The sequence below is a fragment of the Phocoena phocoena genome, chromosome 19 (assembly GCF_963924675.1).
Source record: "Phocoena phocoena chromosome 19, mPhoPho1.1, whole genome shotgun sequence".
Lineage (NCBI taxonomy): Eukaryota > Metazoa > Chordata > Mammalia > Artiodactyla > Phocoenidae > Phocoena > Phocoena phocoena.
The window spans coordinates 57688515-57711209 of NC_089237.1; the positions used below are offsets into that span (position 1 = coordinate 57688515).

A 22695-nucleotide genomic window follows, 5' to 3' on the forward strand; every position below is an offset into this window, starting at 1 on the left:
TCCAGCTGGACTCGCGCCGCCCCGAAGCTGGACTCACTCCCCGGACTCGCAGGCAGGCCTGTGGGCTCTCGACACCACGGGACATGGCTTTAGGATGAGGTGATGAGCCTTGCCGGCAGGTTGATGTTACTCAAAGATTTTTTTAGGGGAAAAGTCACCATCTTTATATGAAACTCACTGATATGCTGTGGAGGGAATGTAGAATTCTCAACATTTTTAAGACTTCAGATAAAAACTATAGGCCCTCAAAATAAAAGATCCCTAAGGAAGTCATAGTGCACAGCTTCAAGCTTGTCTTGAGACCCTGAGGGGCATGAGCTGGTCTAGGAGATAAGGTCTAACACCCTGGCTCACAGGACTGCAAGCTCAGACTGGTTGAAAATATCCCTGGCCCTGTAATACATCCGATCTCGTCATCTGAACAAATGAAGACGCGGCTCTGCCCTGGGGAGCCGAGTGCCCTGCGGCAGGAAGGTGGTGGTGCTTGGCCGCTGGCCAAGACCCCACGGGCAGCTCAGAGCCACCCAGGCTGAGTCACGAGACACCACCAGGAGCATGGGCTGTGGGTCAGCCCCACCGGGAGCAGACTCAGCACACACGGGCTGTGCTTCGTCCAGAGAGGGGCCCAGGCCCACAGACCAGGAACCTCCCCGCTGGACCCCAAGCCACGGAGGGATGACTGGCAACGGCTGAGGCACTGGCCATCCACCAAATGTCCACGCGTCCGTGTGTGTGGGCGCGCACGCACGTATGCGGGCTGAGCCGCTGACACGGCTTTGGGTCATCACATGGGGAGCCTGGTATCTTCTGGGTGCAGCGTCACGCGGCAACTGACGGCCCAGCAGAGGAAGTGGCTGGCGGCCACCGTCCTGGCCCCGGGCCTGTCACACCCTCATCCCAGGCTGTGCTGTCCTGGGAAGACGGAGTCCCCCAGGAGGGAAAGGCCAGCGCGTGGGGCCTCCGCGGGAGGAGGGGGAGGTGGAGAGGCTTCTCCTCTGTCCTCTCCTGTGGGCAGGGCTGGTCCCCAAAGGCACCGTGAAGGATGGCCTCCGAGTGGTGCCCGAAGACAACACGTCACCTGACGAATCGCTCGCTCAGCGTCCTGGTGTCAGCACACACCAGCATCCCCGGTCTGTTAAAGTTCGTGTTCACTCTGCCTCCGCGATCTCGGTATAACCTCTCCTGCCCCCCACCGCCAGGGGGCACATCCAAGCAGCTCTGCAGCACCCCGTGAGGCCCTGGAGGGCGGGGCCCCCGGGGAACCGCAGTCACAGCAAGGGGCCGTGCAGGGGAGGGGGCCAAGGGGCGTCAGGACCCAGTCCTTTCTGGTGACCCCCGGCAGTTGCAGTGGGGACCACGGCCCAGTGAGGAACAGGGACGCGAAGATGCCAGTTTGGAAACAGACTGAACGGAAGCCTGGCACTTTGAGAAAACAGTAACAATAAATGTCACTGGGACAAATTCACAGTCAGACAGAAACAAAATATATTTATTAGAAATATTACAGAGCCATACATCGCACGCGTCCACGTTCACAGTTACACACGCCTCTGTTGCGTCCTGACAGCGCTGGGCACGGTCTGTGCTCTTGGCAGAAATGAGGCCACAAACGCACTGCTGCATTCCACTCATGCAGTCGAAGGTACTGAGCTATTCGGGACAGCACAGGTTTAGCCCAACTCTAACCTGGGTCGGAGAAGTGAAACCCGCAGTGATGCCAGGCACACGCGATATTAAAAATCCTTTATAAAAAGGTTGCTGGGTCCTGTCCTTCGCTGCATGTCACTGGTCAGCTCCTCTCAAATGGCCCTCGAGCTCTGGGCTGGGAAGAACTAGGGCTGGATTTGGCAAAGGGGCTTGTATCCGACGACCGAGACCTCTGTCCCCAGGCAGCGCGGTGCCTGTCTCCTCAGCGGGGACGTGGGGGGCGACTGGGAAAGCAGCCTGTGGGTCTGGGGACCGTGACGCCAGGTGTGAGCCGCTCAGGATCCTCTGGGTGGAATCAACAAAAGCTATAAAACAACAGCTGGGTGAAGAAGGAAAACCAAAGACCTTCGTAGTTTCTGAAGTGAGGAGGGACAGAATGGGAGGTGGGTGAATTTGCCTGGTTGCCCAGACACCGAGCCCTGTGGGCAGGGCCCGTGGAGCCACCATCAGCTGTGAAACAACTCAACGCAAAGAACCATGAACTTCTCTTCATGTCTTTAAAAATACAAAACAAAACAAAACTCTTCCACTCTTGGGGGGGTCTTGCATTCTGCATCTATCTTGTGTATAAAAATAATACATTTTTTGGAAAAAGGATCTGTAGAACCACCAAATAATTTTAAGTGACAGAGTACTGGCTGAAGGAAGATGGGAAGTAACACGGATACTGTGACCTCTGAAAACCTCAGGACAGAAAACTGGGGAGGATGCGGTTTGCTGACAGTAAACACCGTGTGTTCTCAAGTTTTCCACACTCACCTTGTGCTCCGAGCTCCCCAGTTAAAACCTGACCTACGCGGCGGCCCCCTGCACCCCGCCCCGACCCTGCAGTGCTGAAAGGCCTGAGCCGGCACCCCCGGGCCCCGCAGGGCCAGACCTGCCCCAGCGCCACCGCTGTCCCTGCGGGCAGGACACAGGTGCCCTGTGCCCTAACGGTGCTCTTGCTGCAAAGCAGTCAGGCAACCTCTTTGCGTCATGAAAACAAACTGCACATGGCCTCCTCTCCTCTTTTTAGCCTAAAGGCGGCAGCAGCTCCAGCATGGGGGGAGGGGAAACAGCAACACCTCCACCGCAGAGGTTCCGTGCTGATTCCGAATCCCCCTCAGTGATCACTGAAGACAGGACACCGCAGCGCCCAGGCCCCTCCCACACGGAGCCTCACGGTGACCCCAGGCTGCACACAACCAGCAGCGTCCCAACCCCACTCCTGGGGAAGCAAGCAAGGCAGGGTCGGGGGACGAGGAGACACCGCGAGTATCTTTCAGCGGACCGCCCCTCAGGAAGGCGAGAGCTACACCTGTCCGGGTGGTGCCTCCAGCTTCCACGTGAAGACAAATCATCACGGCCACCGTCACCAGACTCTCTCCTTTCAGTGCTTCTCGGGGACTTTGAAAATATACGGAACGCAACCCTGGTCCCCTTCCCAGTACTCTGACTCCACGCCGGGGCAGGTGAGGAGTGTGTGTTTTCAACGAGCCCCCTGCAGAAGGACCCCAGCCAGCGGCCTCGGCAGCTTGAGGTGGAGGGACGGGTGCCGTGTGGGACCCGGATGCCTCTTCCAAGGCGGCCGGGAGGGAGGGCCGAGCTCAGCCGCCCCCAGGACAGGGACCGATGGGGCCCCGGCTACGAACAAGGGCTCCTACCAGCCTGCAGGGAGTACTGCGCCAGCTGCCCTGGGCTCTGGGGCCGTGGGAAGGACCCTGGTCGACGGGCGCTGATGTAAGCAGCAGCTGTGGGATCCCCCTGGGCCGGGGTGAACCTCATTTGCTACGTAATGTTCATTTATTTGCCCAGGTGATTACCTGCACCTGCACCTCCCAGGCGGAGGGCGGCTCTGGAGAGGGCTCTGCTGCCGCTTAGGGTCACTGCAGGCTCTAGGGAAACCGAGTTGCCTCCTTCAGCTGTACCCCAGGCGGCTCTGCCTGCCCCCAGGGCGTCCTTTGCCGTGCAAATGTAGGCGGCCTGGGGAAGGGCTAAAACCACAGCCAGAGTTGAAATACTGTTTACGTCGCCGTCTGCCCAGCATCCCAAGAAGTACACGTCCTCCAGCTGTTTGTGCAAAAGCACGGGGACCCCGGCCAGCACAGGCCAGTGCCTTCTGTCTGAGCGACTTTGTCAGGTTCCGTGTGGGGCAAACGTGTGGGTGTGGATGGGGCGCGAATACGTGCAGGACACTCGGAGCAGGTGACAGTCACGGAGGCTTCCCGTCCGCCGCCGCTGAGCACGGGGTCCTGGTGTGACTGCGTCCCAGACACACACCCTCCTGTCCCTCCCAGGGACACCTAGCAAACTACCCAGGGGCTCCTTTACATCTCAAGTTTGATCGTCCACCCAAAGAATCAAATAAGGGACAGGAGACCTAAAGGTGGTGAAGTCCTTACTGAGGACGCAAGTCTTTTCCCCAGGACGCAGGGCGCTCATGTGTTGCAGGGTTGCTTGAGAGCAAACTTTCTCTTTTTGTGTTTTGTTGGGCATTTTTCTTTTGGAGGGGTCTGGGAGGTGTCAAGTGGAGAGTTTTTATAGAGGCAGAAGCCAGCATCTGTAGTAGAGACGGTGGGGTTTGGAAGTGCTGTTTGTCGTGAGATTCAGGGCAGCTCCAGTGAACACACCGCTGGGTTCCCGCGGAGAAGGGGGGCCCAAGAGAGCGTGGCCCCCCTCCACTTACGGGCCACGTGCGTCGGCGTTCAAGGTGGGCATGGTGGACCTGGCTGTTTCTTGTGTGTGTGCTGGCCCTGGGCAAGCTGGGCGGTGGATGGAGCAGGGACAAGCAGCAAGCACTGCCTCCAGACTTACGTCTCGAAGTACTTGTAGATCTGGGCCACGTACTGCATCACGCTCTGCCAGTCGGGCCGGTCTGTGTGCAGCATCTCACTGAGCTCCTGCGGGAGAGGGCAGAGGTCATAGGGGGCCACAGGCCTTCCCATGCAGCCGGCAGGTACAGGCAACACCCAGCCGGTGCTAAAGGTGCTTAGTGAAAAGAAAAGCTTTTCCTTCCCGTTTGTTCAAGAGATGCTGTCCCTTTTAGGAAACGTGAGACTTGACCTCCCGCCTCTCCCACCTTTTAACAACATGACAATGCACATTAAAAGAAGTTTTGAACTAAAAATAAGAATTGCCCTATGATCCAGCAATCCCACTCCTGGGCATATGTCTGGACAAAACCATAATTCGGAAAGACCCATGCACCCCAATGTTCACTGCAACACTATTCTCAACAGCCAAGACATGGACACAACCTAAATGTCCATCAACAGAGGAACGGACAAAGAAGATGTGGTACATATATACGATGGAAGACTACTCGGCCATAAAAAAGAACGAAATAATGCCACTGGGAGCAACATGGATGCAGCCAGAGATTACCATACTACGTGAAGTGAGTCAGACAGAGAAAGACAAATACCATATCATGATATCACTTACATGTGGAACCTAAAATATGACACAGGGCTTCCCTGGTGGTGCAGTGGTTGAGAATCTGCCTGTTAATGCAGGGGACACGGGTTCGAGCCCTGGTCTGGGAGGATCCCACATGCCGCGGAGCAACTAGGCCCGTGAGCCACGACTACTGAGCCTGCGCGTCTGGAGCCTGTGCTCCACCACAAGAGAGGCCGCGACAGCGAGAGGCCTGCGCACCGCGATGAAGAGTGGCCCCCTCTTGCCACAACTAGAGAAAGCCCTCACACAGAAACGAAGACCCAACACAGCAAATATAAATAAATTAATAAACTCCTACCCCCAACATCTAAAATATGACACAAATGAATCTATATAGAAAATAGAAACGGACTCACAGACAGAGAACAGACTTGCAGTTGCCAAGGAGGAGGGGGTTGGGATCAGCAGATGCAAACTATTATATATAGAATGGATATAAGGTCCTACTGTAGAGCACACGGAACCGTATTCAATATCCTGTGATAAACCACAATGGAAAAGAATATGAAAAAGATGTATATATGTATATAACTGAATCACTTTGCTGTACAGCAGAAATTCACACATGGTAAATCAACTAGACTTCAATATAACAAAAGTTTTGAAAAGAGTCACCGCGATTCCATTATTGTAAGAGGATTCCCACCTCTCCAAGCTACCTCTGAACGCACACCTGTGTCCCACACGCTCCGTCACTGTGTGCCCCGTGCTTTGACACTTTTCATACACAATTTCCCACACACTTGTGCTGTGTCATTTTAGCAGATGTGCACTGTCCAGGGGAATGACTATCCCCTGTCCTCTCAGTGCATGGCATGTGACTGTGGTCCCTTCTTCACCACACAGACTTTGCAACGAGCATCTCCTCTGTGCGGTACTGCTTCCTTCTGTTGGATTCGTGCCACAAAAGTCCTGAACTGATTGAAAGCTGTTTTACCAGAATTAAGGGTCACCATTCCATGTTTTATTGTTGTTTCCCCCTCATTTTGTTGGCAATGAGCAGGCAGAGGCAGAGGCCGGGAGTGGCGGCAGGCAGGACGGCACTCCGTCTGTTGCTTGGCCAGGCCTTCCTGAAATTCATGGTGCTGAACGTATTTAATAATTCACTTTGGGCCTGAACTTGGATTCTTTTGTGGTCACAGGAGAACACTAGGGAAGGTCCTGGCGTAAAGCCAGAAGCAGAGATGCAGTGGAAAAGCAGGCTGAACTTAGTACATCTGCTCCTGGGCGGGGTCAGAACTGGCTGAGGCCTGGAACCAGCCATTTAGCTTCTGTTTCAACATCTGAATATATTTTACTGATTTTGCTCCCTGGTTATGTGAAGAAATCAGCACAGCATTGGTCATGGGAAAGGGGTGGAAAAGAAATGCGTGGAACATTCCACACAGATGTACCTAGAACAATTTGAAAAGGAAAACAAAGTGTTTTCCAGAGATGCTGGAGGGACGGCAAACCTCCCTCCAAGGGGGGCAAGGACGCGTCTTCCTGCTTAGAGAGGATTCGGAAGTCTGATCAATATTCACTGTTTTACTCAGAGTATCCGATAGGCCTGAACCTAACAATAATTAAATTTTAAACTATTTTGGTACATGGTTAACGTGACATCTGAACGTGTTTGAAGAAATCATTTAGCACTCTTCAGGAGAGGAGAGGGTACGCCACAACAATAAAAATCTGGTTAATTCTTCCAAACAGTTCAGGAAGAAAGAATACCAATTCTACACAATCTCTTCCAGGAAACAGAAGAGGAGGGAACACCTCCTCACTCATTCTGTGAAACCAGCGCCAATACTAATACCAAAACCAGACAAAGACATTACAAAAAAACCCTACCAACTTCTCACTTGAACATAGACACAATAATCCTTAATAAATATTATCAATTGAATCATGATCAAGTGGGGTTCATCTCCGGAAAGCAAGGCTGCTTCAACATCCATAAATCAATCAATGTTATTTATACTAACAGACTAATAAGAAAAACCATATGGTCATATCAATAGATGCAGAAAAAGCATTATACAAAATTCAATAACTATTCAAAATAAAGGTTCTCAAAATACCAGAAATAGAAGGGTATTTCTTTTACCTAATAAAGAACATATACAAAACCCAAGGGCTGACATCATACTTAATAGTGAGAAACTGAGCACTTGCCCGCTAAGATCAGCAAAAAAGAACAAGGTGAGGATGTCTTCTCTCACCTCTCCTAGTCAGCACTCTACTGGAAGTTCTAGCCAGTGCACTAAGGCAAGAAAGAGAAACAAAAGGCATACAGATTAGAAAGAACTAAACTGTCTTTATTCGCAGATGACATGACTGTCTGTGCAGAAAACTCCAAAGAGTCTACCAGAAAAACCTCTTGGAAGTAATATGCAAGTTTAGCCAAGTCTCAGGACACAAAATCAACAACTTTCTTACATGCCAGCAATGAACAACGGCATATTAAAAAAAAGAAAAAAAAAAAACCAACCATTTAAAATGGCACCCAGAAAAATCTACATGCAGAAAACTATAAACCACCACATGCAGAAAATTACAACATAATGATGAAAGAAATCATGAAGCTCTAAATAAATGGAGAGATGTTCTAGGTTCATAGCTTGGAGATGGAGTATTGTTAAAATGGCAATTCCTCCCATCTGATCTACAGATACAATGCAACCTCAATCAAAATCCCAGCAAGCTGTTTTTGGGGGTAGATAGCGACAAACTGATTCTAAAATGTACAAAGGCAAAGGTACCGGAATAGCCAAAACAATTCTGAAGAGAAGAATAAAGTTGGGAGACTTGATTTCACAATTTCTAAAGCTCTGTTGATCAAGGCAGAGTGGTGCTGGTCAAGGGGCAGACACTTGGGGCATGCTATGCGTATTCTACCACAATAAAAATAATTGATAAAAAGAAAAACGATAGGGCTTCTTGTCCTCAGGGGTCTTGGTGGGGATGAAGATAAGCTCTATAATCAGAGAAATTACAACATCACACACACGTGCTCCACAGACTATGAATAAATTGTGCTTTCAGAGCCCAGGTGGGCATGGCTGCCCAGAGGCAGGTTCACGGAGGGGTGAGACGTGGGCTCTGGAGACAGCTGGCCTCCTTGACCCTTGTCTTTGCTACTCACTGGCCATGTGCCCTTTCATGGAACTGCACTGTCTCAGCGTCCCACCCACAAGGAGCATCTACATCGCAGATGTAGAGCCAATGAGTCAACACGTGGAAAATGCCTGGCACAGAGTAAACATGCTCATAGTAAGTGAATTAATTGTCTGAGTAGCCTCTATAAAGTTTATGCTACAGATCAGGTCCAGTTATGCCTAAGGAATCATTCTGATATCCCCGTAAAATCCTGAGTTGTAATGACCTCCCTTCCCAGGTGACCTGAAGACCTTAGGCTGTGTAAGGAGTGACCGTTCTGGTGGACACACTGGCTCACCCAGCAAGCCACACCCTCACAGACCGTATGACCTAGTGCGGGCGTGCCCACCTCAGCAGGTACGAACACATCAACCCTCGGAGGGCACACATGCTGGCTGCTTTTACGGCAGTGGCAACCGTATCACACATATTCTCTCTCCTATTCTTCCTGTGAGGAGTTGTTCCACCTGTGATGTGGGGTGTTAAACTTCTATATTACACCGTGGCTGGGAAGGAATGCATTCTAAAATTTGGGGAACACTGTAGGGTTTTCACTTGTAAAAAATCTCATCCTTGCTAACAATGGTAAACCCAGAAACCTATATTTGCTAGAATATACACATATAAGGGAATATTTTTTCCTGACTAATCTAATAACAGAATTTGACCAAGGACTTGGGATTACTACTGCTGTCAGTTCTGACTGGGTGTATTTTTAAAATGTCATGTGTAATTAAATATGTTATTTTTCAATCCATCTCACGATACTGTAAAGCAAATTTAATAATGTAGGAAGCTTCTATTTTCTTGATGGCATAAACGGGTTAAACTGCTCACAAACATTCCTAAATGGTTCTGAGATTCATCACGATGTTTGTCAGGAGCTCCTCAGAGACATCGCTACAAATGAAACTGCTGGCTCTGACCGTTAGTTCAACAAGATGATCTCATTTGCTCCCCAGCTTTCACTACAGTAGTACGTGAGATGAAAAAGAGGAAACAATGTTAAATTTAAAAGGCAAATATTAACTGTAACACCACAAAGAAAACCGTATTCTGTGTATAATATCATCTTCTAACAAGTTCTCATGGTGTCTTTGATTCCTTATGTAAGTTATCTGTGGTCACTTGTTAGCTGTTTAGTGTTTCAGAAGATAAATCAGGTTTCTGCTACGCTGTCTTGGCCAGACATTAAGTCCCCTCACTCCTTTTAGATTCTCTAGACTTGTATTTACACAATAGAGACACCTGTTTCTTAAAGGTTCAGTGGAATTTGGGCTTACTGGGATTTTTTTGTTTGTGTGTGTGTGACTATATTTAAAACAATGAATTTCACTTCTTTAATAAAGGTTAAAGTTCTACTTCTTTCTAAGTTTTGGAGAAATATTTACATTTACTTTTTTTTTTTTTTTGCGGTACGCGGGCCTCTCACTGTTGTGGCCTCTCCCGTTGCGGAGCACAGGCTCTGGACGCGCAGGCTCAGCGGCCATGGCTCATGGGCCCAGCCGCTCCGCGGCCTGTGGGATCTTCCTGGACCGGGGCATGAACCCGTGTGCCCTGCATCGGCAGGCGGACTCTCAACCACTGCGCCACCAGGGAAGCCCTACATTTACTATGTGAAGGAATGTATTTACATATTTTTTTAGAAAACTGCCCATTCTGTTTCAAACACTTTGGCGTACACTGTCACAGTACTAAAATTCCTATGATAGCCGTCCTTTCCCTTTGTCATTTCATCCTCTGAGGTTACACAAGTATGTCTCACTGTTACTTCAACTGAGATTTTCCTAATCGCTAGTAAGATTGAACATGCTTTTAAATGTTTACTGGCCATTTGTGAGTTGTCTGTTCCAGACTTTGATAATTTTTTACTAGGTTTCTTTTTATTATTATTATTGGTTAGTAGAAATAATTTGTAGGTTATACGTCTTTGCTTTCTTTGCAGTTATGTTATCATGTGTCTGGATGGATATTTTGTATTATTCATCCTGTTTGAGATTCATTAAGAATCTGTGGTCTTTCATCATTCTGGAAAAATTTCAGGCACCACTTCTTCAAATATTATCTCTCTTCACTTTTTCTTTCCTCTTCTTCTGGCATTCCCACTGGACGTGGGACTTAGACACGGTCTGACTTTATCTTCCATGTCTCTCAAGCTCTGTGACAGACACTATCAGATGTCCCCAACCTCTCTCTCCCTTGAAAGGCTTCCCACTAAATTTAGAGAATGAGAAATGTTATATGCTTACTTTCTCAAACTCCCTTGCAGCTGGTGTGGCCACATAACAGAGTACTACCGATGAGCTGGAGGGACACTGGGAAAGTTTCTGGTTTCCTTAGCAAAGGGGGAAGATGTTAGGTACTTGCTCCTCTCCCTTCTCCCTCCTTCCTGCCCTGCAGACAGGAGTGATGTCCGGAGCTTGGTAGTCATGCTCAACCACAGAGAAACAAGTATGAGGGCAAAGAACCAACAGATTAAAGATGGTGGAGTGAAGAGAAGAGACACTCTGGGGTCCTTGATTATAACACTGAGCAGTGAACCATTCCTGAAACTAAAAAAAAGGAAAAAAAAATATATATATACACACACATACGTATATATATATATATATATATATATATACACATATATATATATACACACACACACATATATCTTTATGGTTGAAGCAACTGTTAGCTGGGTTTTCCATTTCTTGAAGTTGAAAAACCTATTAACTAATAAAACCCCTCTACTACATTTTCCATTTTTAAATGTCCCTGTTTTATGTTCTGGGTAATTTCCTTAGATCTAGTTTCCAATTCAGTAGTTCTCTCTTCTGCTGTATCCAATCAGTTTTCAGCCCAACTGGTAACTGGTATTTTTAATTCCAAATTTTAATTTCTACAAGTTTTACTTGACTCTTCTCCAAGTCTTTTTTTTTTTATAGTACTGTGTTCTTTCCTTATGATTTTAATATGTTTAAACACAGTCTTTTGAGGTCTCTTTCTTCCTGTTTTATTATCTCAAGTTCTGGTAGATGATCCTCTTGTTGGTGGTGCCTGCTGACTAGCTCAAGTAGATCGATTTCTTTTCTTTTTAAAAATTTTATTGGAGCATAGCTGATTTACAGTGTTGTGTTACTTTCAGGTGTACAGCAAAGTGATTCAGTTACACATATACATATATTCATTATTTTTCAGATTCTTTTCTCACATAGGTTATCACAGAATCTTGAGTAGAGTTCCCTGTGCTATACAGTAGGTCCTTGTTGTCAAGTAGATCATTTTCTTGAGCGTTTTGTAATTCTGGATTGTGAGTGTATTTTCAGCAGCCTCTGTGCTATGGGCCCAGGAGCCTCCTACAGCAGAGACAGTATAAACCGGGGAATGCTTGCAGTAGATATTATAAATTTGGACTCCAAACCTCATCTGGCCCAGTTTTCTTACAGGAGATTTTCCTTTTTTGGCCACCAAAAAATCCCAGGAGGAGACCAAGCTTCCTTATCACCTCCCTGGACTGGAAGGTGGAGACTTTTATTTCCCCGTCACTAAGAGTAGCATTTGTGAGCCTTGGTTTTGTGCAGGGGTCTCAGGACTAATGTACTGTTTACAGGAGCTCAGGGCCTTGTCTCTTGCCCCTGCATGGGCAAGAACCACAGCCTATACCCATCAGATGCCCGCTCATTACGAGCTCCCTCCACCACCCCAGCCCCAACCCTGGGGGTGGCCAGAGTCCCAGCACATGCCTCAGGGCTCTGGTCTTCACGCCTCTTTTAATTTCCAGCATCTGGTTATTTCCCCGTCTTTCTTCAGAGATCAGCTATGTACTGATTTTTTTTTTTTTTTTTTTTTTTTGCAGTACACGGGCCTCTCACTGTTGTGGCCTCTCCCGTTGCGGAGCACAGGCTCCGGACACGCAGGCTCAGCGGCCATGGCTCACAGACCCAGCCACTCCGCGGCACGTGGGATCCTCCCGTACCGGGACACGAACCCGTGTCCCCTGCATCGGCAGGCGGACTCTCAACCACTGCGCCACCAGGGAATCCCTAATATTTTTAAAATTACATTTTATTCAGATTTCTAGGTGCCTTGAACAAGAGGGTTTTAATGATATTTCAGTCTAGAACTGAAATTTATCCACAGTGAAATCTTCACTGAAAACACTCTAAATCACATGTGGTCAGACCCACTGGATAATTTTCATTAGGAATCCTGAGTAACATATCTTCAGCAGATGGATTTCACTGTTGTGTAAAAATCATTTAGTAGATAGTATAAAGTTCTTCCTCATATGATTAGAACAAAGTATCACAAGGACACGAAGGAGGATACTTACCAGGCTGGGTTTGATGCCTACACTTTCAGCTGCTTCAAATGCCAACAAGAGATTTCTTTTCTAGGTTAAAAAGACAAAGACAATGAAATTATCAACTAAAAATATATAGTTTTTGCTAGGAAAAAACACCAACTGACATTCCTATAAAGATTACCTACTGTTTATAAAACACTTAAGTTTTGAAGTCAAATATGCAATCAATGATATTAGTTTACAGGGTGGGGGAGAAAAGATTAACAGATTACCTTGACTGTCCTCAAGTCCTCAAGTTTGTTTTCAGTTCTACTTGTCGGGATTTTTCTTGCTGGGAGAAGAACGGTGCCTCCTCTCATCTTCTGATTTCTTATCTTTCTGACTATGGCTTACAATCCATGATATTCTCTTTGTACCAAACTGACTTTCTGTTCTAATAAGTTCTGTTCTCTCATTGCCCCCCTTTATTAGACCCCCCAAGCTCTTAATCGTATCATTATTCCATGAAACCCTTCAGCCCTGGAGTCCTCCAGAACCTGTCGACTGACCAAAAAAAAAAAAAAGCACAACCTAAAAGTGGAGAATTATGTTTTACTTGGTGGACATACTGAGGACTGAAGCCTGGGAGACAGGCTCTCAGATAGCTCTGAAGGGATTGTTCCGAATAGGTCAGGGAGAAGCCAGAATACATAGGAGTTTTGCAAAAACAAACCAGGTAGTTGAATATCAAAAGATTTCTGCTAATTAAAGAACAAAACAAACTTCTCAAGCTAACGAGCTTAGCGCTTTTCTATGCATGGGAAGATGCAAGAGTCTGGGCTCACTGAAAGCGTTTCTCTGAAATGCACCTTAACTATCTAGGGCCCGTATCCTGCTTTTTTCCTCCATCCTGGATCCTCGCAGGTTACGTGGTCGGGGCGGGGGCGGTGGCTGAGGGCTTGATGGCCGCAACGTCCTTTGTTTACTGATATGGCAGGCGACACTTTTTGTCCACAAACCTCATGTCAGTTTTTGGATAATACCTCTGTTCTTTTTAAAAAATTTTAAAATCTATCTATCTATCTATCTATGGCTGCGCCCTGCAGCTTGCGGGATATTAGTTCTCCGAGCGGGGATGGAACCCACACCCTCCGCAGTGAAAGCTCAGAGTCCTAACCACTGGACCGCCAGGGAATTCCCCTGAGAACCACATTCTACTAGAGCACATTCTTAGTTTCCCTCTTAAAGAAAGGCTGTGGGAGAGATACATTTTCTGGATGCATTCATATACGAAATTTTCTCTTTTCTGCCATCTCACTTGGTTAATAATCTGGCTGGATACAGAACTCTAGGTTGAAAATCATTTCCCCTAGAACTTTAGAGGCTCCACATCACTTAGCCCTCGTTTGTTGCTCCTGTTTTGAGACGCTTTCTGGCTGTTCTCTGATGCTTCTTCATCTGGATGAACTTAAGAATCATTTGGTCACGCCTCCTCCCATAATTCATTTGAAGTCATTCAGATTATATGAAACTTTAATTAAACTGGTAAAGTAAGTATAATTGAGAGACGAACGCTTCCCTATGTATTCACATTTTCTGTTGCTCAGGAGAATTTTGTAATTTTATGCATTTAGATTTTCTACAGAATTTTATACATTTCCCCACTTCCCCTTTCCGTCCTTTCCGGCACATCTGGTGCCTGAAGATTAAGGGGTCCGCTGGATACTGAGGCAAACTCTCTGTACTAGGTACCAGGTCACGGGAAACACTAGAACACGGCAAAAAACTTTTCTTCTGGTCTGTGGTCGGGGCCTTGGAAAGCCGTTGACCTGTGGTCGTCTTGCCCAAGCCGCCGGCCCCCTTCCTCCATATTAAAGGTAATTAATGGGGATGGACTGAGCGGAAACTTTAACACTGCTCTCCGTCCTGCTGAGAGGGGAGCTGTCCAGTGGCTCCTGGCTTCCTTTACTTTAGCCCCAGCCAGCAGCAGGAAGCTCCTACTCTGGTGCTAATGAGGCCTTTGTCCTTATCTTAAAGTCCTTTGGGTTCATTCTGGGGGAGGAAAGGAGTCTGTAAGCCAATGGTTTTTAGGCTACCATTACTCCAGACATTAAGATACAAACATTTTTTTACGGTTTTTGGTATGCAATGCCAAACAGCTTTGTAAATGTTAACACAGTTTTCAGTTCCAGCAACAGTGTTTAAGGGCCCATTTTCTCCCACCTTTACTTGCACAGAATGTTACGATTTTCAAAAGCCTCTGCCAAATGTGACAGGCTAAAAATAATATTTTGTTTTAACTTGTATTCTTTGATTACCAGTAAGGTCTAAGGAAAAGGCATTTCTAAACCTCAGGTTTTATACAGAATTCCCCCCCCCCGCCCCCCAAGACCCTTTATCCTGATTCTAATGAAACTGCTAGTGTTTTCTAAGCAGAAATTGAACAAAGAAGAAATAGTCGAAAAATTGTCGGAAAACACTCTGAAATTGCATATGGTATGACATGGACCATTATAGGGAGAGGTGGTTTCCGGTGCATGAAAATGACTTTTATTGGTTTTGGTGGCAGCAGGACATTAGTGATGAAGCATCTTGATCCCAATTCTCTCATTAGAACACCGTCACGGCCACTGTGGGGAGGCCAGAGGGGAGACAGAGGCAGAGAGTGTGCCCAGCCAGGACCTTCCAGCCCCTGGACAGTGGAAGCCCCCAGCCATGGGGACTCTGCTGACAGCTGGCCCTGCAGTGGGGATCTCGCCTGAAACTGACGGGACTGAGGAGCCCCAGCCCAGAATTTCCCCCTCACATCAGTACTTCATTTCAGACACCAACATAAAGACGGTCCATCCTATCACCTGAATCTGAGGACCTCAGTGGGAGTTTCAACAGGAGGACAGAGGAATACGCTTTTTCCTGAAAAAACACCAAACTTTCCACTGACTGTAACTCACATCCCGTGCTTGTAAATCTCTTTAACGTCTCAGGAGACATCCTTGTTAATGTTATCAGAAATTCCCTACGTAGTACCAATGTCACACTTCCACTGAGGAAGGAGGAACAGCTCACGACTTCTGAACGTTCTGGACTGTCGAGAGCTAGACCATACAATTTTTAGATTCTGATTTTAATGGGTTTTTACAGATATTACCGGCCTCTCTTGGTGCCCTTTTTGATGTATGCTGCTCAGCAAAAAACCCGAGAAGCACCCAGCACTGACAGCTCCCCAGATTCGGGCTCCAGGTGAGGGCTGGACTCCACGCGCCCTGATGAGGTCAAGGGCACACGTTTCATTCAAATTAGCTCGTCCCCTTTGAAGCCCAACTTCGAACAGGCCCCTTCCAGGAAGGCTTCCCTGCCTGAATCCCTCTCTCTCCACCAGCAAGATACTCCCAGGCTGAGTCTCACACACATGCTCAGTTTCAAACTAATGATTTGACTTGCCTGTGTTGACACACTGTTTCTGAGAACCGTCATCAGTAACTCTGATAGATACGAGTTTCTCTCCCCATCCTGAAGGCAAAGCTCCTCAAGGGCAGTGGCTAAACTGTCCCTCCACCCAGAGCGCCTCTACATGGGGGCATTTAGGAAGCAGGAGGCTGGCTGGTCCTTTGGGGAGGCTGTGAAGCCATATGATCTTTTTTTTTTTTTTTGGCCACAGTGTGACACGTGGGATCTTAGTTCCCTGACCAGGGATTGAATCCACATCCACTGAAGTGGAAGTGAGTAATCTTAACTGCTGGACCGCCAGGGAAGTCCCACCACATGATCTTAAAATGAAAACTCTGGCCACCTGGAGCTGAGTCCTTCATCTCCTCACAGACCCGAAGCCTTCCACGGTCCGACGGCGTGCTCCCCAGTGACAGTGTTCTGGATTGGGGAGAAGAAAGGCAACCCCACGTGTAGGAACCACGGGCCCCTGGACCACAAGGACAAGAGAGTGACTGAGCCGTGATGCCTGGCTGTCCTGCAGGTTTCCAGATCCAGGCAGCCAGCCGCGCATCGCGGGAATCATCGGCGTCCAGGGAGACGCTGCGGTTTCCGTCATCGGGAAGCAATCACGATCCCAAGTGTGAAAACAAACACTTTTAGGCCCATTATTTTCCAACACGTCCGTACTGACTGGAGGGCAAAGCGCCCACGACTGCAAGCAAAAACGTCACACTCTGAGGATGTATCTGCATTAGGCATCGACCAGACCTCCCCATCGGCAGGAATGCCTGCTCAACCGCAAGGAGCACCATTCTCCCGGCACCAGCGAGACACTCCCTAGGAGACAACCTTCCTTCTTAGTCTTGCCAGGGGCCGTGATGACCCATGACCCACAGCAGACCTGGATCATGTTAACCATTTAATGCACAGCCCTCTGTCTCAAAATCCTATGTAACTGTGCTTTGACCTCTAAAGGGTGGAACAGTTCATGGAACTTTCTCAGAAGCTGTTCCCGGGTTAGAATCCTCAACTTGGCTCCAAGAAAATTTTCTATCTCTTTGTTAGATCAGCTGATTAATTTTTTTGTCAGCAGTGCCCGGGCTGCGTGGACCCCAGCACTCCACGTGCCCCCGCTGGTCTCCTCCGTGGCGGTACCTTCTGGTCCTTCCGCGGTGACACCCTCCTCTGTCCTGACAGGTGTGGAGTCCTCAAAGCTTGTTCCTTGGTCTTCTCCCTGTGCCTCTGTGAAGCTGTGATTTATAATAAGAAATGCACCTTTGCTCTGTCCTGGTTCCTGGCACAGAGCTCCTAAAACCTTTGTAATTTTCTATGTAGGAGCCACGGGGGCATATTTTGTTACAATATTTGGTTTCTGTCCTCGGTTCCAGAAACAGCTTCAGAGCAACAAAGGTGAAACAGGTGTCTTTTGTTTTTTGGCTGCATTGGGTCTTCGTTGCTGCACGCGGCCTTTCTCTAGTAGCGGCGCGCGGGGGCTACTCTTCGTTGCGGTGCGCGGGCTTCTCATTGCGGTGGCTTCTCTTGTTGCAAAGCACGGGCTCTAGGCACGCGGGCTTCAGTAGCGGTGGCTCGCGGGCTCAGCAGTTGTGGCTCCTGGGCTCTAGAGCGCAGGCTCAGTAGTTGTGGAGCATGGGCTTAGTTGCTCTGTGGCATGTGGGATCTTCCCGGACCAGGGCTCGAACCCATGTCCCCTGCATCGGCAGGTGGATTCTTAACGACTGCACCACGAGGGAAGCCCGAAACATGTGTCTTTTGTTACTCATAACAAACCCCTTCCAACAACACCAGCGTTTATGTTAATGAGGCAATTTTTTTTAAACCCCTGGATGACTGAAGGATGGGGATGGTTGCCAGGGGAACCAACCACGGGATTAGAGGGTTGGAACTTTCTGTCCCACGCCCTGACCTGCAGGGGTGGGAGAGGGGCTGGAGGTTGAATCAATCACCAAAGGACAATGATTTAATCAATCATGCCTCTAATAATGAAGCCACCAGAAAAACCCAAAGGACGGGGTTCAGAAAGCTTCTGGGTGGGTGAACGCATCGATGTGTGGGAGGGTGGCACGCCCCAAACTCCAGGGGACAGAAGGTCCTGTGCTCGGGACCCTCCCGGACCTCGCTCTATGCATCTCCTCATCTGGCTGCTCATCCGTATCCTTTAATATCCTTTGTAACAAACCCGTAACCTCGTAAGTCAGCTGTTTTCCTGAGTTCTCTGAGCTGCTCTAGCAAATTAACTGAACCCGAGGAGGGGGTCCTGGGAACGTCTGATCTACAGCTGGTCGGTTGGAAACACAGGTGACAACCTGGACTTGTGACAGGTGTCTGAAGGGGGTGGGCAGTTGTGGAGGACTGAGCCCGTAACCTGTGGGACCTGACGCCATCTGCAAGTGGACAGCATCAGAACTGAGTTAAACTGCATGACACACAGCAGGTGGTACAGAATCACCTGGTGTGGGCCCCCCACAGCTGTTCACAGAGGTGTCAGAAGTGAGATGCTGAGAGCTGAGGAGCCACACGGGAGGGCCTTTCCTTAGTGCCTGGGGCCCAGGTGACCTCCACGCTCACGGCTTTAATACCACCTATACCTGCCTTGTTCAGGTTCATGTCACTCATGACATGTGGCTATTTAATTAAAAGTAATTAAAATTAAAAATTCAGTTTTCCAGTCACACGAGACACTTCCCATCAGCAGCCCATGTGGCGAGTGGCTACCGCACGGGACAGCATGGATGTATCACATTTCCATCATTTAAGCTCAATTAGACACAGCTGGTCCATTTCCTGGGGCCCCAAATCTCTATTTCCAGCTCTGACCTGCCCCCCCTGAACCCTGGGTTTGCTATCCAGTTGCCTCAGACATTGCTACCTGCATACTTCACAGACATCTCAGATGTAACATGATTCAAAATGGACCATTTCCCCCCAAAACTGTTTAATAATCCTGTCCAGCCTGCTTTACAGATTACAAAGCATAAGTTTTAATTTATGCCCTGAAACTTTAATACTTCTGTGATGGTTAATCTTATGTGTTGACTTTACTAGGCCTTGGTACCTAGATATTTGACTAAAAATTATTCTAGGTATTTCTGTGACGGTATTTTTAAGACGAGATTAACATTTAAATTGGTGGACTTTGAGTAAAGCAAATGACCCGCCATAACGTGGGTGGGCCTCACCCAATCAGTTGAAGGCCTGAATGGAAAAAAGACTGATCTCCCACCAAGAAGAGGGAATTCTGCTGGCAGACGGCCTTTAGACTCCACCTATAACACCAACACTTTGTGTCTCCAGATTGCCAGCCCGCCCTGCAAACTGGCTTTGTCAGCCTCCACAACTGCATGGGCCAACTGCTTAAAATAAACATCTCGGGCTTCCCTGGTGGCGCAGTGGTTGAGAGTCTGCCTGCCAGTGCAGGGGACACGGGTTCGTGCCCCGGTCCGGGAAGATCCCACATGCCGCGGAGCGGCTGGGCCCGTGAGCCGTGGCCGCTGAGCCTGCGCGTCTGGAGCCTGTGCTCCGCAACGGGAGAGGCCACAGCAGTGAGAGCCCTGCGTACCACAAAAAAATAAATAAATAAATAAATAAATAAATAAACATCTCTCTCCCTCTCTCTCTCTATGTGTGTATATATATCTGTGTGTTTACACACATACACATACACACCCAAATCCTAGTAGTTCTGTTTCTCTGGAGAACCCTGACCGATACACACTCTAAACAATTAAATCACTTTGTTCAGTTATCATCGCCATCAGTGCCAGGACCATTTGGACTTTATTTACATGCTAGTGTGAGAAAGTCAAAACCAGAGCTTTCAAACATTTCTGTTCCTTCCCCCTCAGCAAACTGTCCTGCCAGCCAGACACCTGGGTCGCCTCCGGCTTTCTCTTCTCCCCACAGCCACTTAGTCACCGCGTCCAGCTGGTTCTGCGTCTCAGATGTATCTCGAATCTTCCTCCGCTTTCCCACCCACGATGCGGCCACTGGCCTCCACTAACGGGTGAACAGGGAAGTGAGCTCTCACCACAATGCCTACAACCTCCCAACTGCAGCCTCTCTTTCATTCTTGTCCCCGTGACAGTTCACTTTTTCACAGAGAGATATTTTCAGAACAGGGGTCGTCATCTGTCACTGTCCAGTGCCGTCTGCCAGCCGTTGTGGAAGCCAGGCGGCATGTCAGGCCGCCTTCCCTGTCCCCTGCAACCCTGGCTGCAAGCACCGGGCGTCCCCTCGGCTGTGCTCCCTGGCTCTGGAAAGCTCCCCCGCTTTGTGTCACTGGTTCCTTCACGTCAGCTTTTCAGCTGGAATTCCGCCTCCTCGGAGACCTTCCCAGCCTTCCTGGTGGAAGGAAGTTAGGTCCCCTTGTTCACCCTACAGCCCCGTGTTTCTCTCAAGTTCTTCCACATTTTGTTTATTTACAGGGTTGCTTGTTACAGGTTTACTCACTCGTTTACTGAACGTCCACCTCCTGAAGACAAAGAACCTGTCTATGTGCTCACTGCTGCCCTTATTACTGTGACTGACGCCTGGCAAGAAATGCTTGTTGAGTGAATGAGCACAGGGCCCGGGACAGCATTTCCCAAAGTACACTCTGTGGAATGTGATTTTTAGGATGTTCTAGGTCAGGATTTGGCAAACCACAGCCTGCAGGCCAATCCTGGCCCTCAGCTCGTTTTTGTAAATAAAGTTTTATTGGAACACAGCATGCCCATTTGTTTACAAACATCTGTGGCCGCTTGGGAGCCACAGTGGTAGAGCTGAGTAGCTGTGACAGAGAACACAGATCCACAAAGCCTACCACTGGCCCCCAAGAGGAGAAGTCCGCTGATTCCTGTTACGGGTGATTATATTAAAAGTTAAAAAGGTTCTGTGGCTCTCATATAGGTTGGGCTAAACAGAGTCACACAGGTTTCTTTAACAAAGGACTTCTTGAAGTCTTTACGAGTGCTGTGAATCTCCAAAAGTGTGATCAAATATACAGCTTCCCAAGCTTATTTGAGCAAGAAACTCTTTTCAGTGGTGCTTTCTGGTTCTTTGGATTTTGAAAGATTTTGAAAATGCTGGCCAATGTCTTGAAACCATGAAGGTGAGAGTCCATCAGGGTTTTCTTTGAAAACCGGGTGACAGGAACTTCTCAGCAGCCACAGTCAACTGGGCTCCACTGTGTTTTTCTAGGTAACAAGGAAACTGAGAACATTTACCAGGGGTGGGGTTCTGCAGTGTAGACCTGTCCTCCGTAGTTATTTGTGCTGGAATCAGTACCCCAATTACCACCTCAAGTCCACAAACCTCACCCTGGTTGGGATGTATTGAAAGTATGAGGAGTTCCCCTTGCGTGTTCTGGAGGGTAACAGGGGTGACCAGGGAGGGGTGGGGGTGGGGGACTTACCTTCTCCTGACTGGTCAGCTCCTGGTACGGGATGTGAGCAGGCAGGTAGGTGTGCAGGAGAGCACACAAGGCCAAGCCATCACTCCAGCTGCTGCTGAAATTGGTGATATCGATGTTCTGTAGGGGAAAAGCAGCATTTATCACCAAACCGTGCCAAGTCACAGACTATGAACGGGACCGTGCTAGGATCCATGTGCGTATCCACCTCTGGGTTTGCAGTAAGACAAGATCAGACACTACCCAATCTGCTGGCAGTATCTTTAATTTTGGTGCCAGGAATGGTGGCCTGGCGTTGCCCAAATCCATTCACAGAAAAGCACAAGGGACTTCTCTGACGGTCCAGTGGTTAAGATTCCATGCTTCCACCACAGGGGTAACGGGGAGCTAAGATCCTGCAAGCTATGCAGCATGGCCAAAAAAAAAAAAAAAAAGGCACGAGAAAAGCCTTTGGAGCTCAAAACAGTAGGGAACTTCTTTTTTTTATTATTAATTTTTATTGGAGTATAGTTGATCTACAATATTGTGTCAGTTTCTGACATGCAGTAAAGTGAATCAGTTATATATATACATATATCCTTTTTTTTTTAAGATTTCCTTCCCATTTTGGTCACCAGAGAGCACTGAGTAGAGTTTCCTGTGCTATACAGTAGGTTCTCATTAGTTATCTCTTTTATACATAGTAGTGTATATATGTCAATCTCAATCTCCCAGTTCACCCCATCCCACCTTCCCCTCTTGGTAACCATAAGTTTCTTCTCTACATCTCAAAACAGTAGGGAACTTCTGCCCACCCTCTGGTATGTCAAAGGCTCTGACATCTTACTCTCAAATTAACCTACCTAGTCAGCTTTGCACATCCCAGCACCTCCCAGCCTTATGTGGCCAAAGAAGAATCATCACCATCACCACCACCATCACCATCACCACCACCAACATCATCACCACCACCACCACCATCACCATCATCACCATCACCATCACCACCATCACCATCATCACCATCACCATCACCATCATCACCATCACTATCACCACCACCACCACCACCATCATCACCATCACCATCATTACCTATGACCCCAATTAACAACAGGGAGACCAAGACTAAACAAGAAGACCTTAAAAACCCACATGGCTTATTCCTGCCACTACCCTCTTCTCCCTACAACTTGGGGGCATCTCAGGGGGGGAGAAAGGAGCTCCTCCTTCAGGACAGGCGGGGGCCCCAGGAGCTGCCTGGCAAACAGTGATAAGGAAGCCAACATCCAACTTGACAGGCAGTCCACGGAGATGACAGTTC

General features: G+C 48.2%; 1 protein-coding gene across 1 annotated transcript in view; it reads right to left on the minus strand.

Moving 5' to 3' along the window:
- Positions 1-4496: 4496 nt before the first annotated feature.
- The window catches only part of SPECC1 (sperm antigen with calponin homology and coiled-coil domains 1), a 181002-nt gene continuing 162803 nt past the window's right edge, over positions 4497-22695 (minus strand). Inside the window, exons 12-14 of the mRNA XM_065896521.1 lie at positions 21396-21512; positions 12605-12664; positions 4497-4586 (exon numbers count right to left, since the gene is read on the minus strand). Coding sequence (XP_065752593.1) covers positions 4497-4586; positions 12605-12664; positions 21396-21512 — 267 coding nt within the window. The remainder of the gene's footprint in view (positions 4587-12604; positions 12665-21395; positions 21513-22695) is intronic.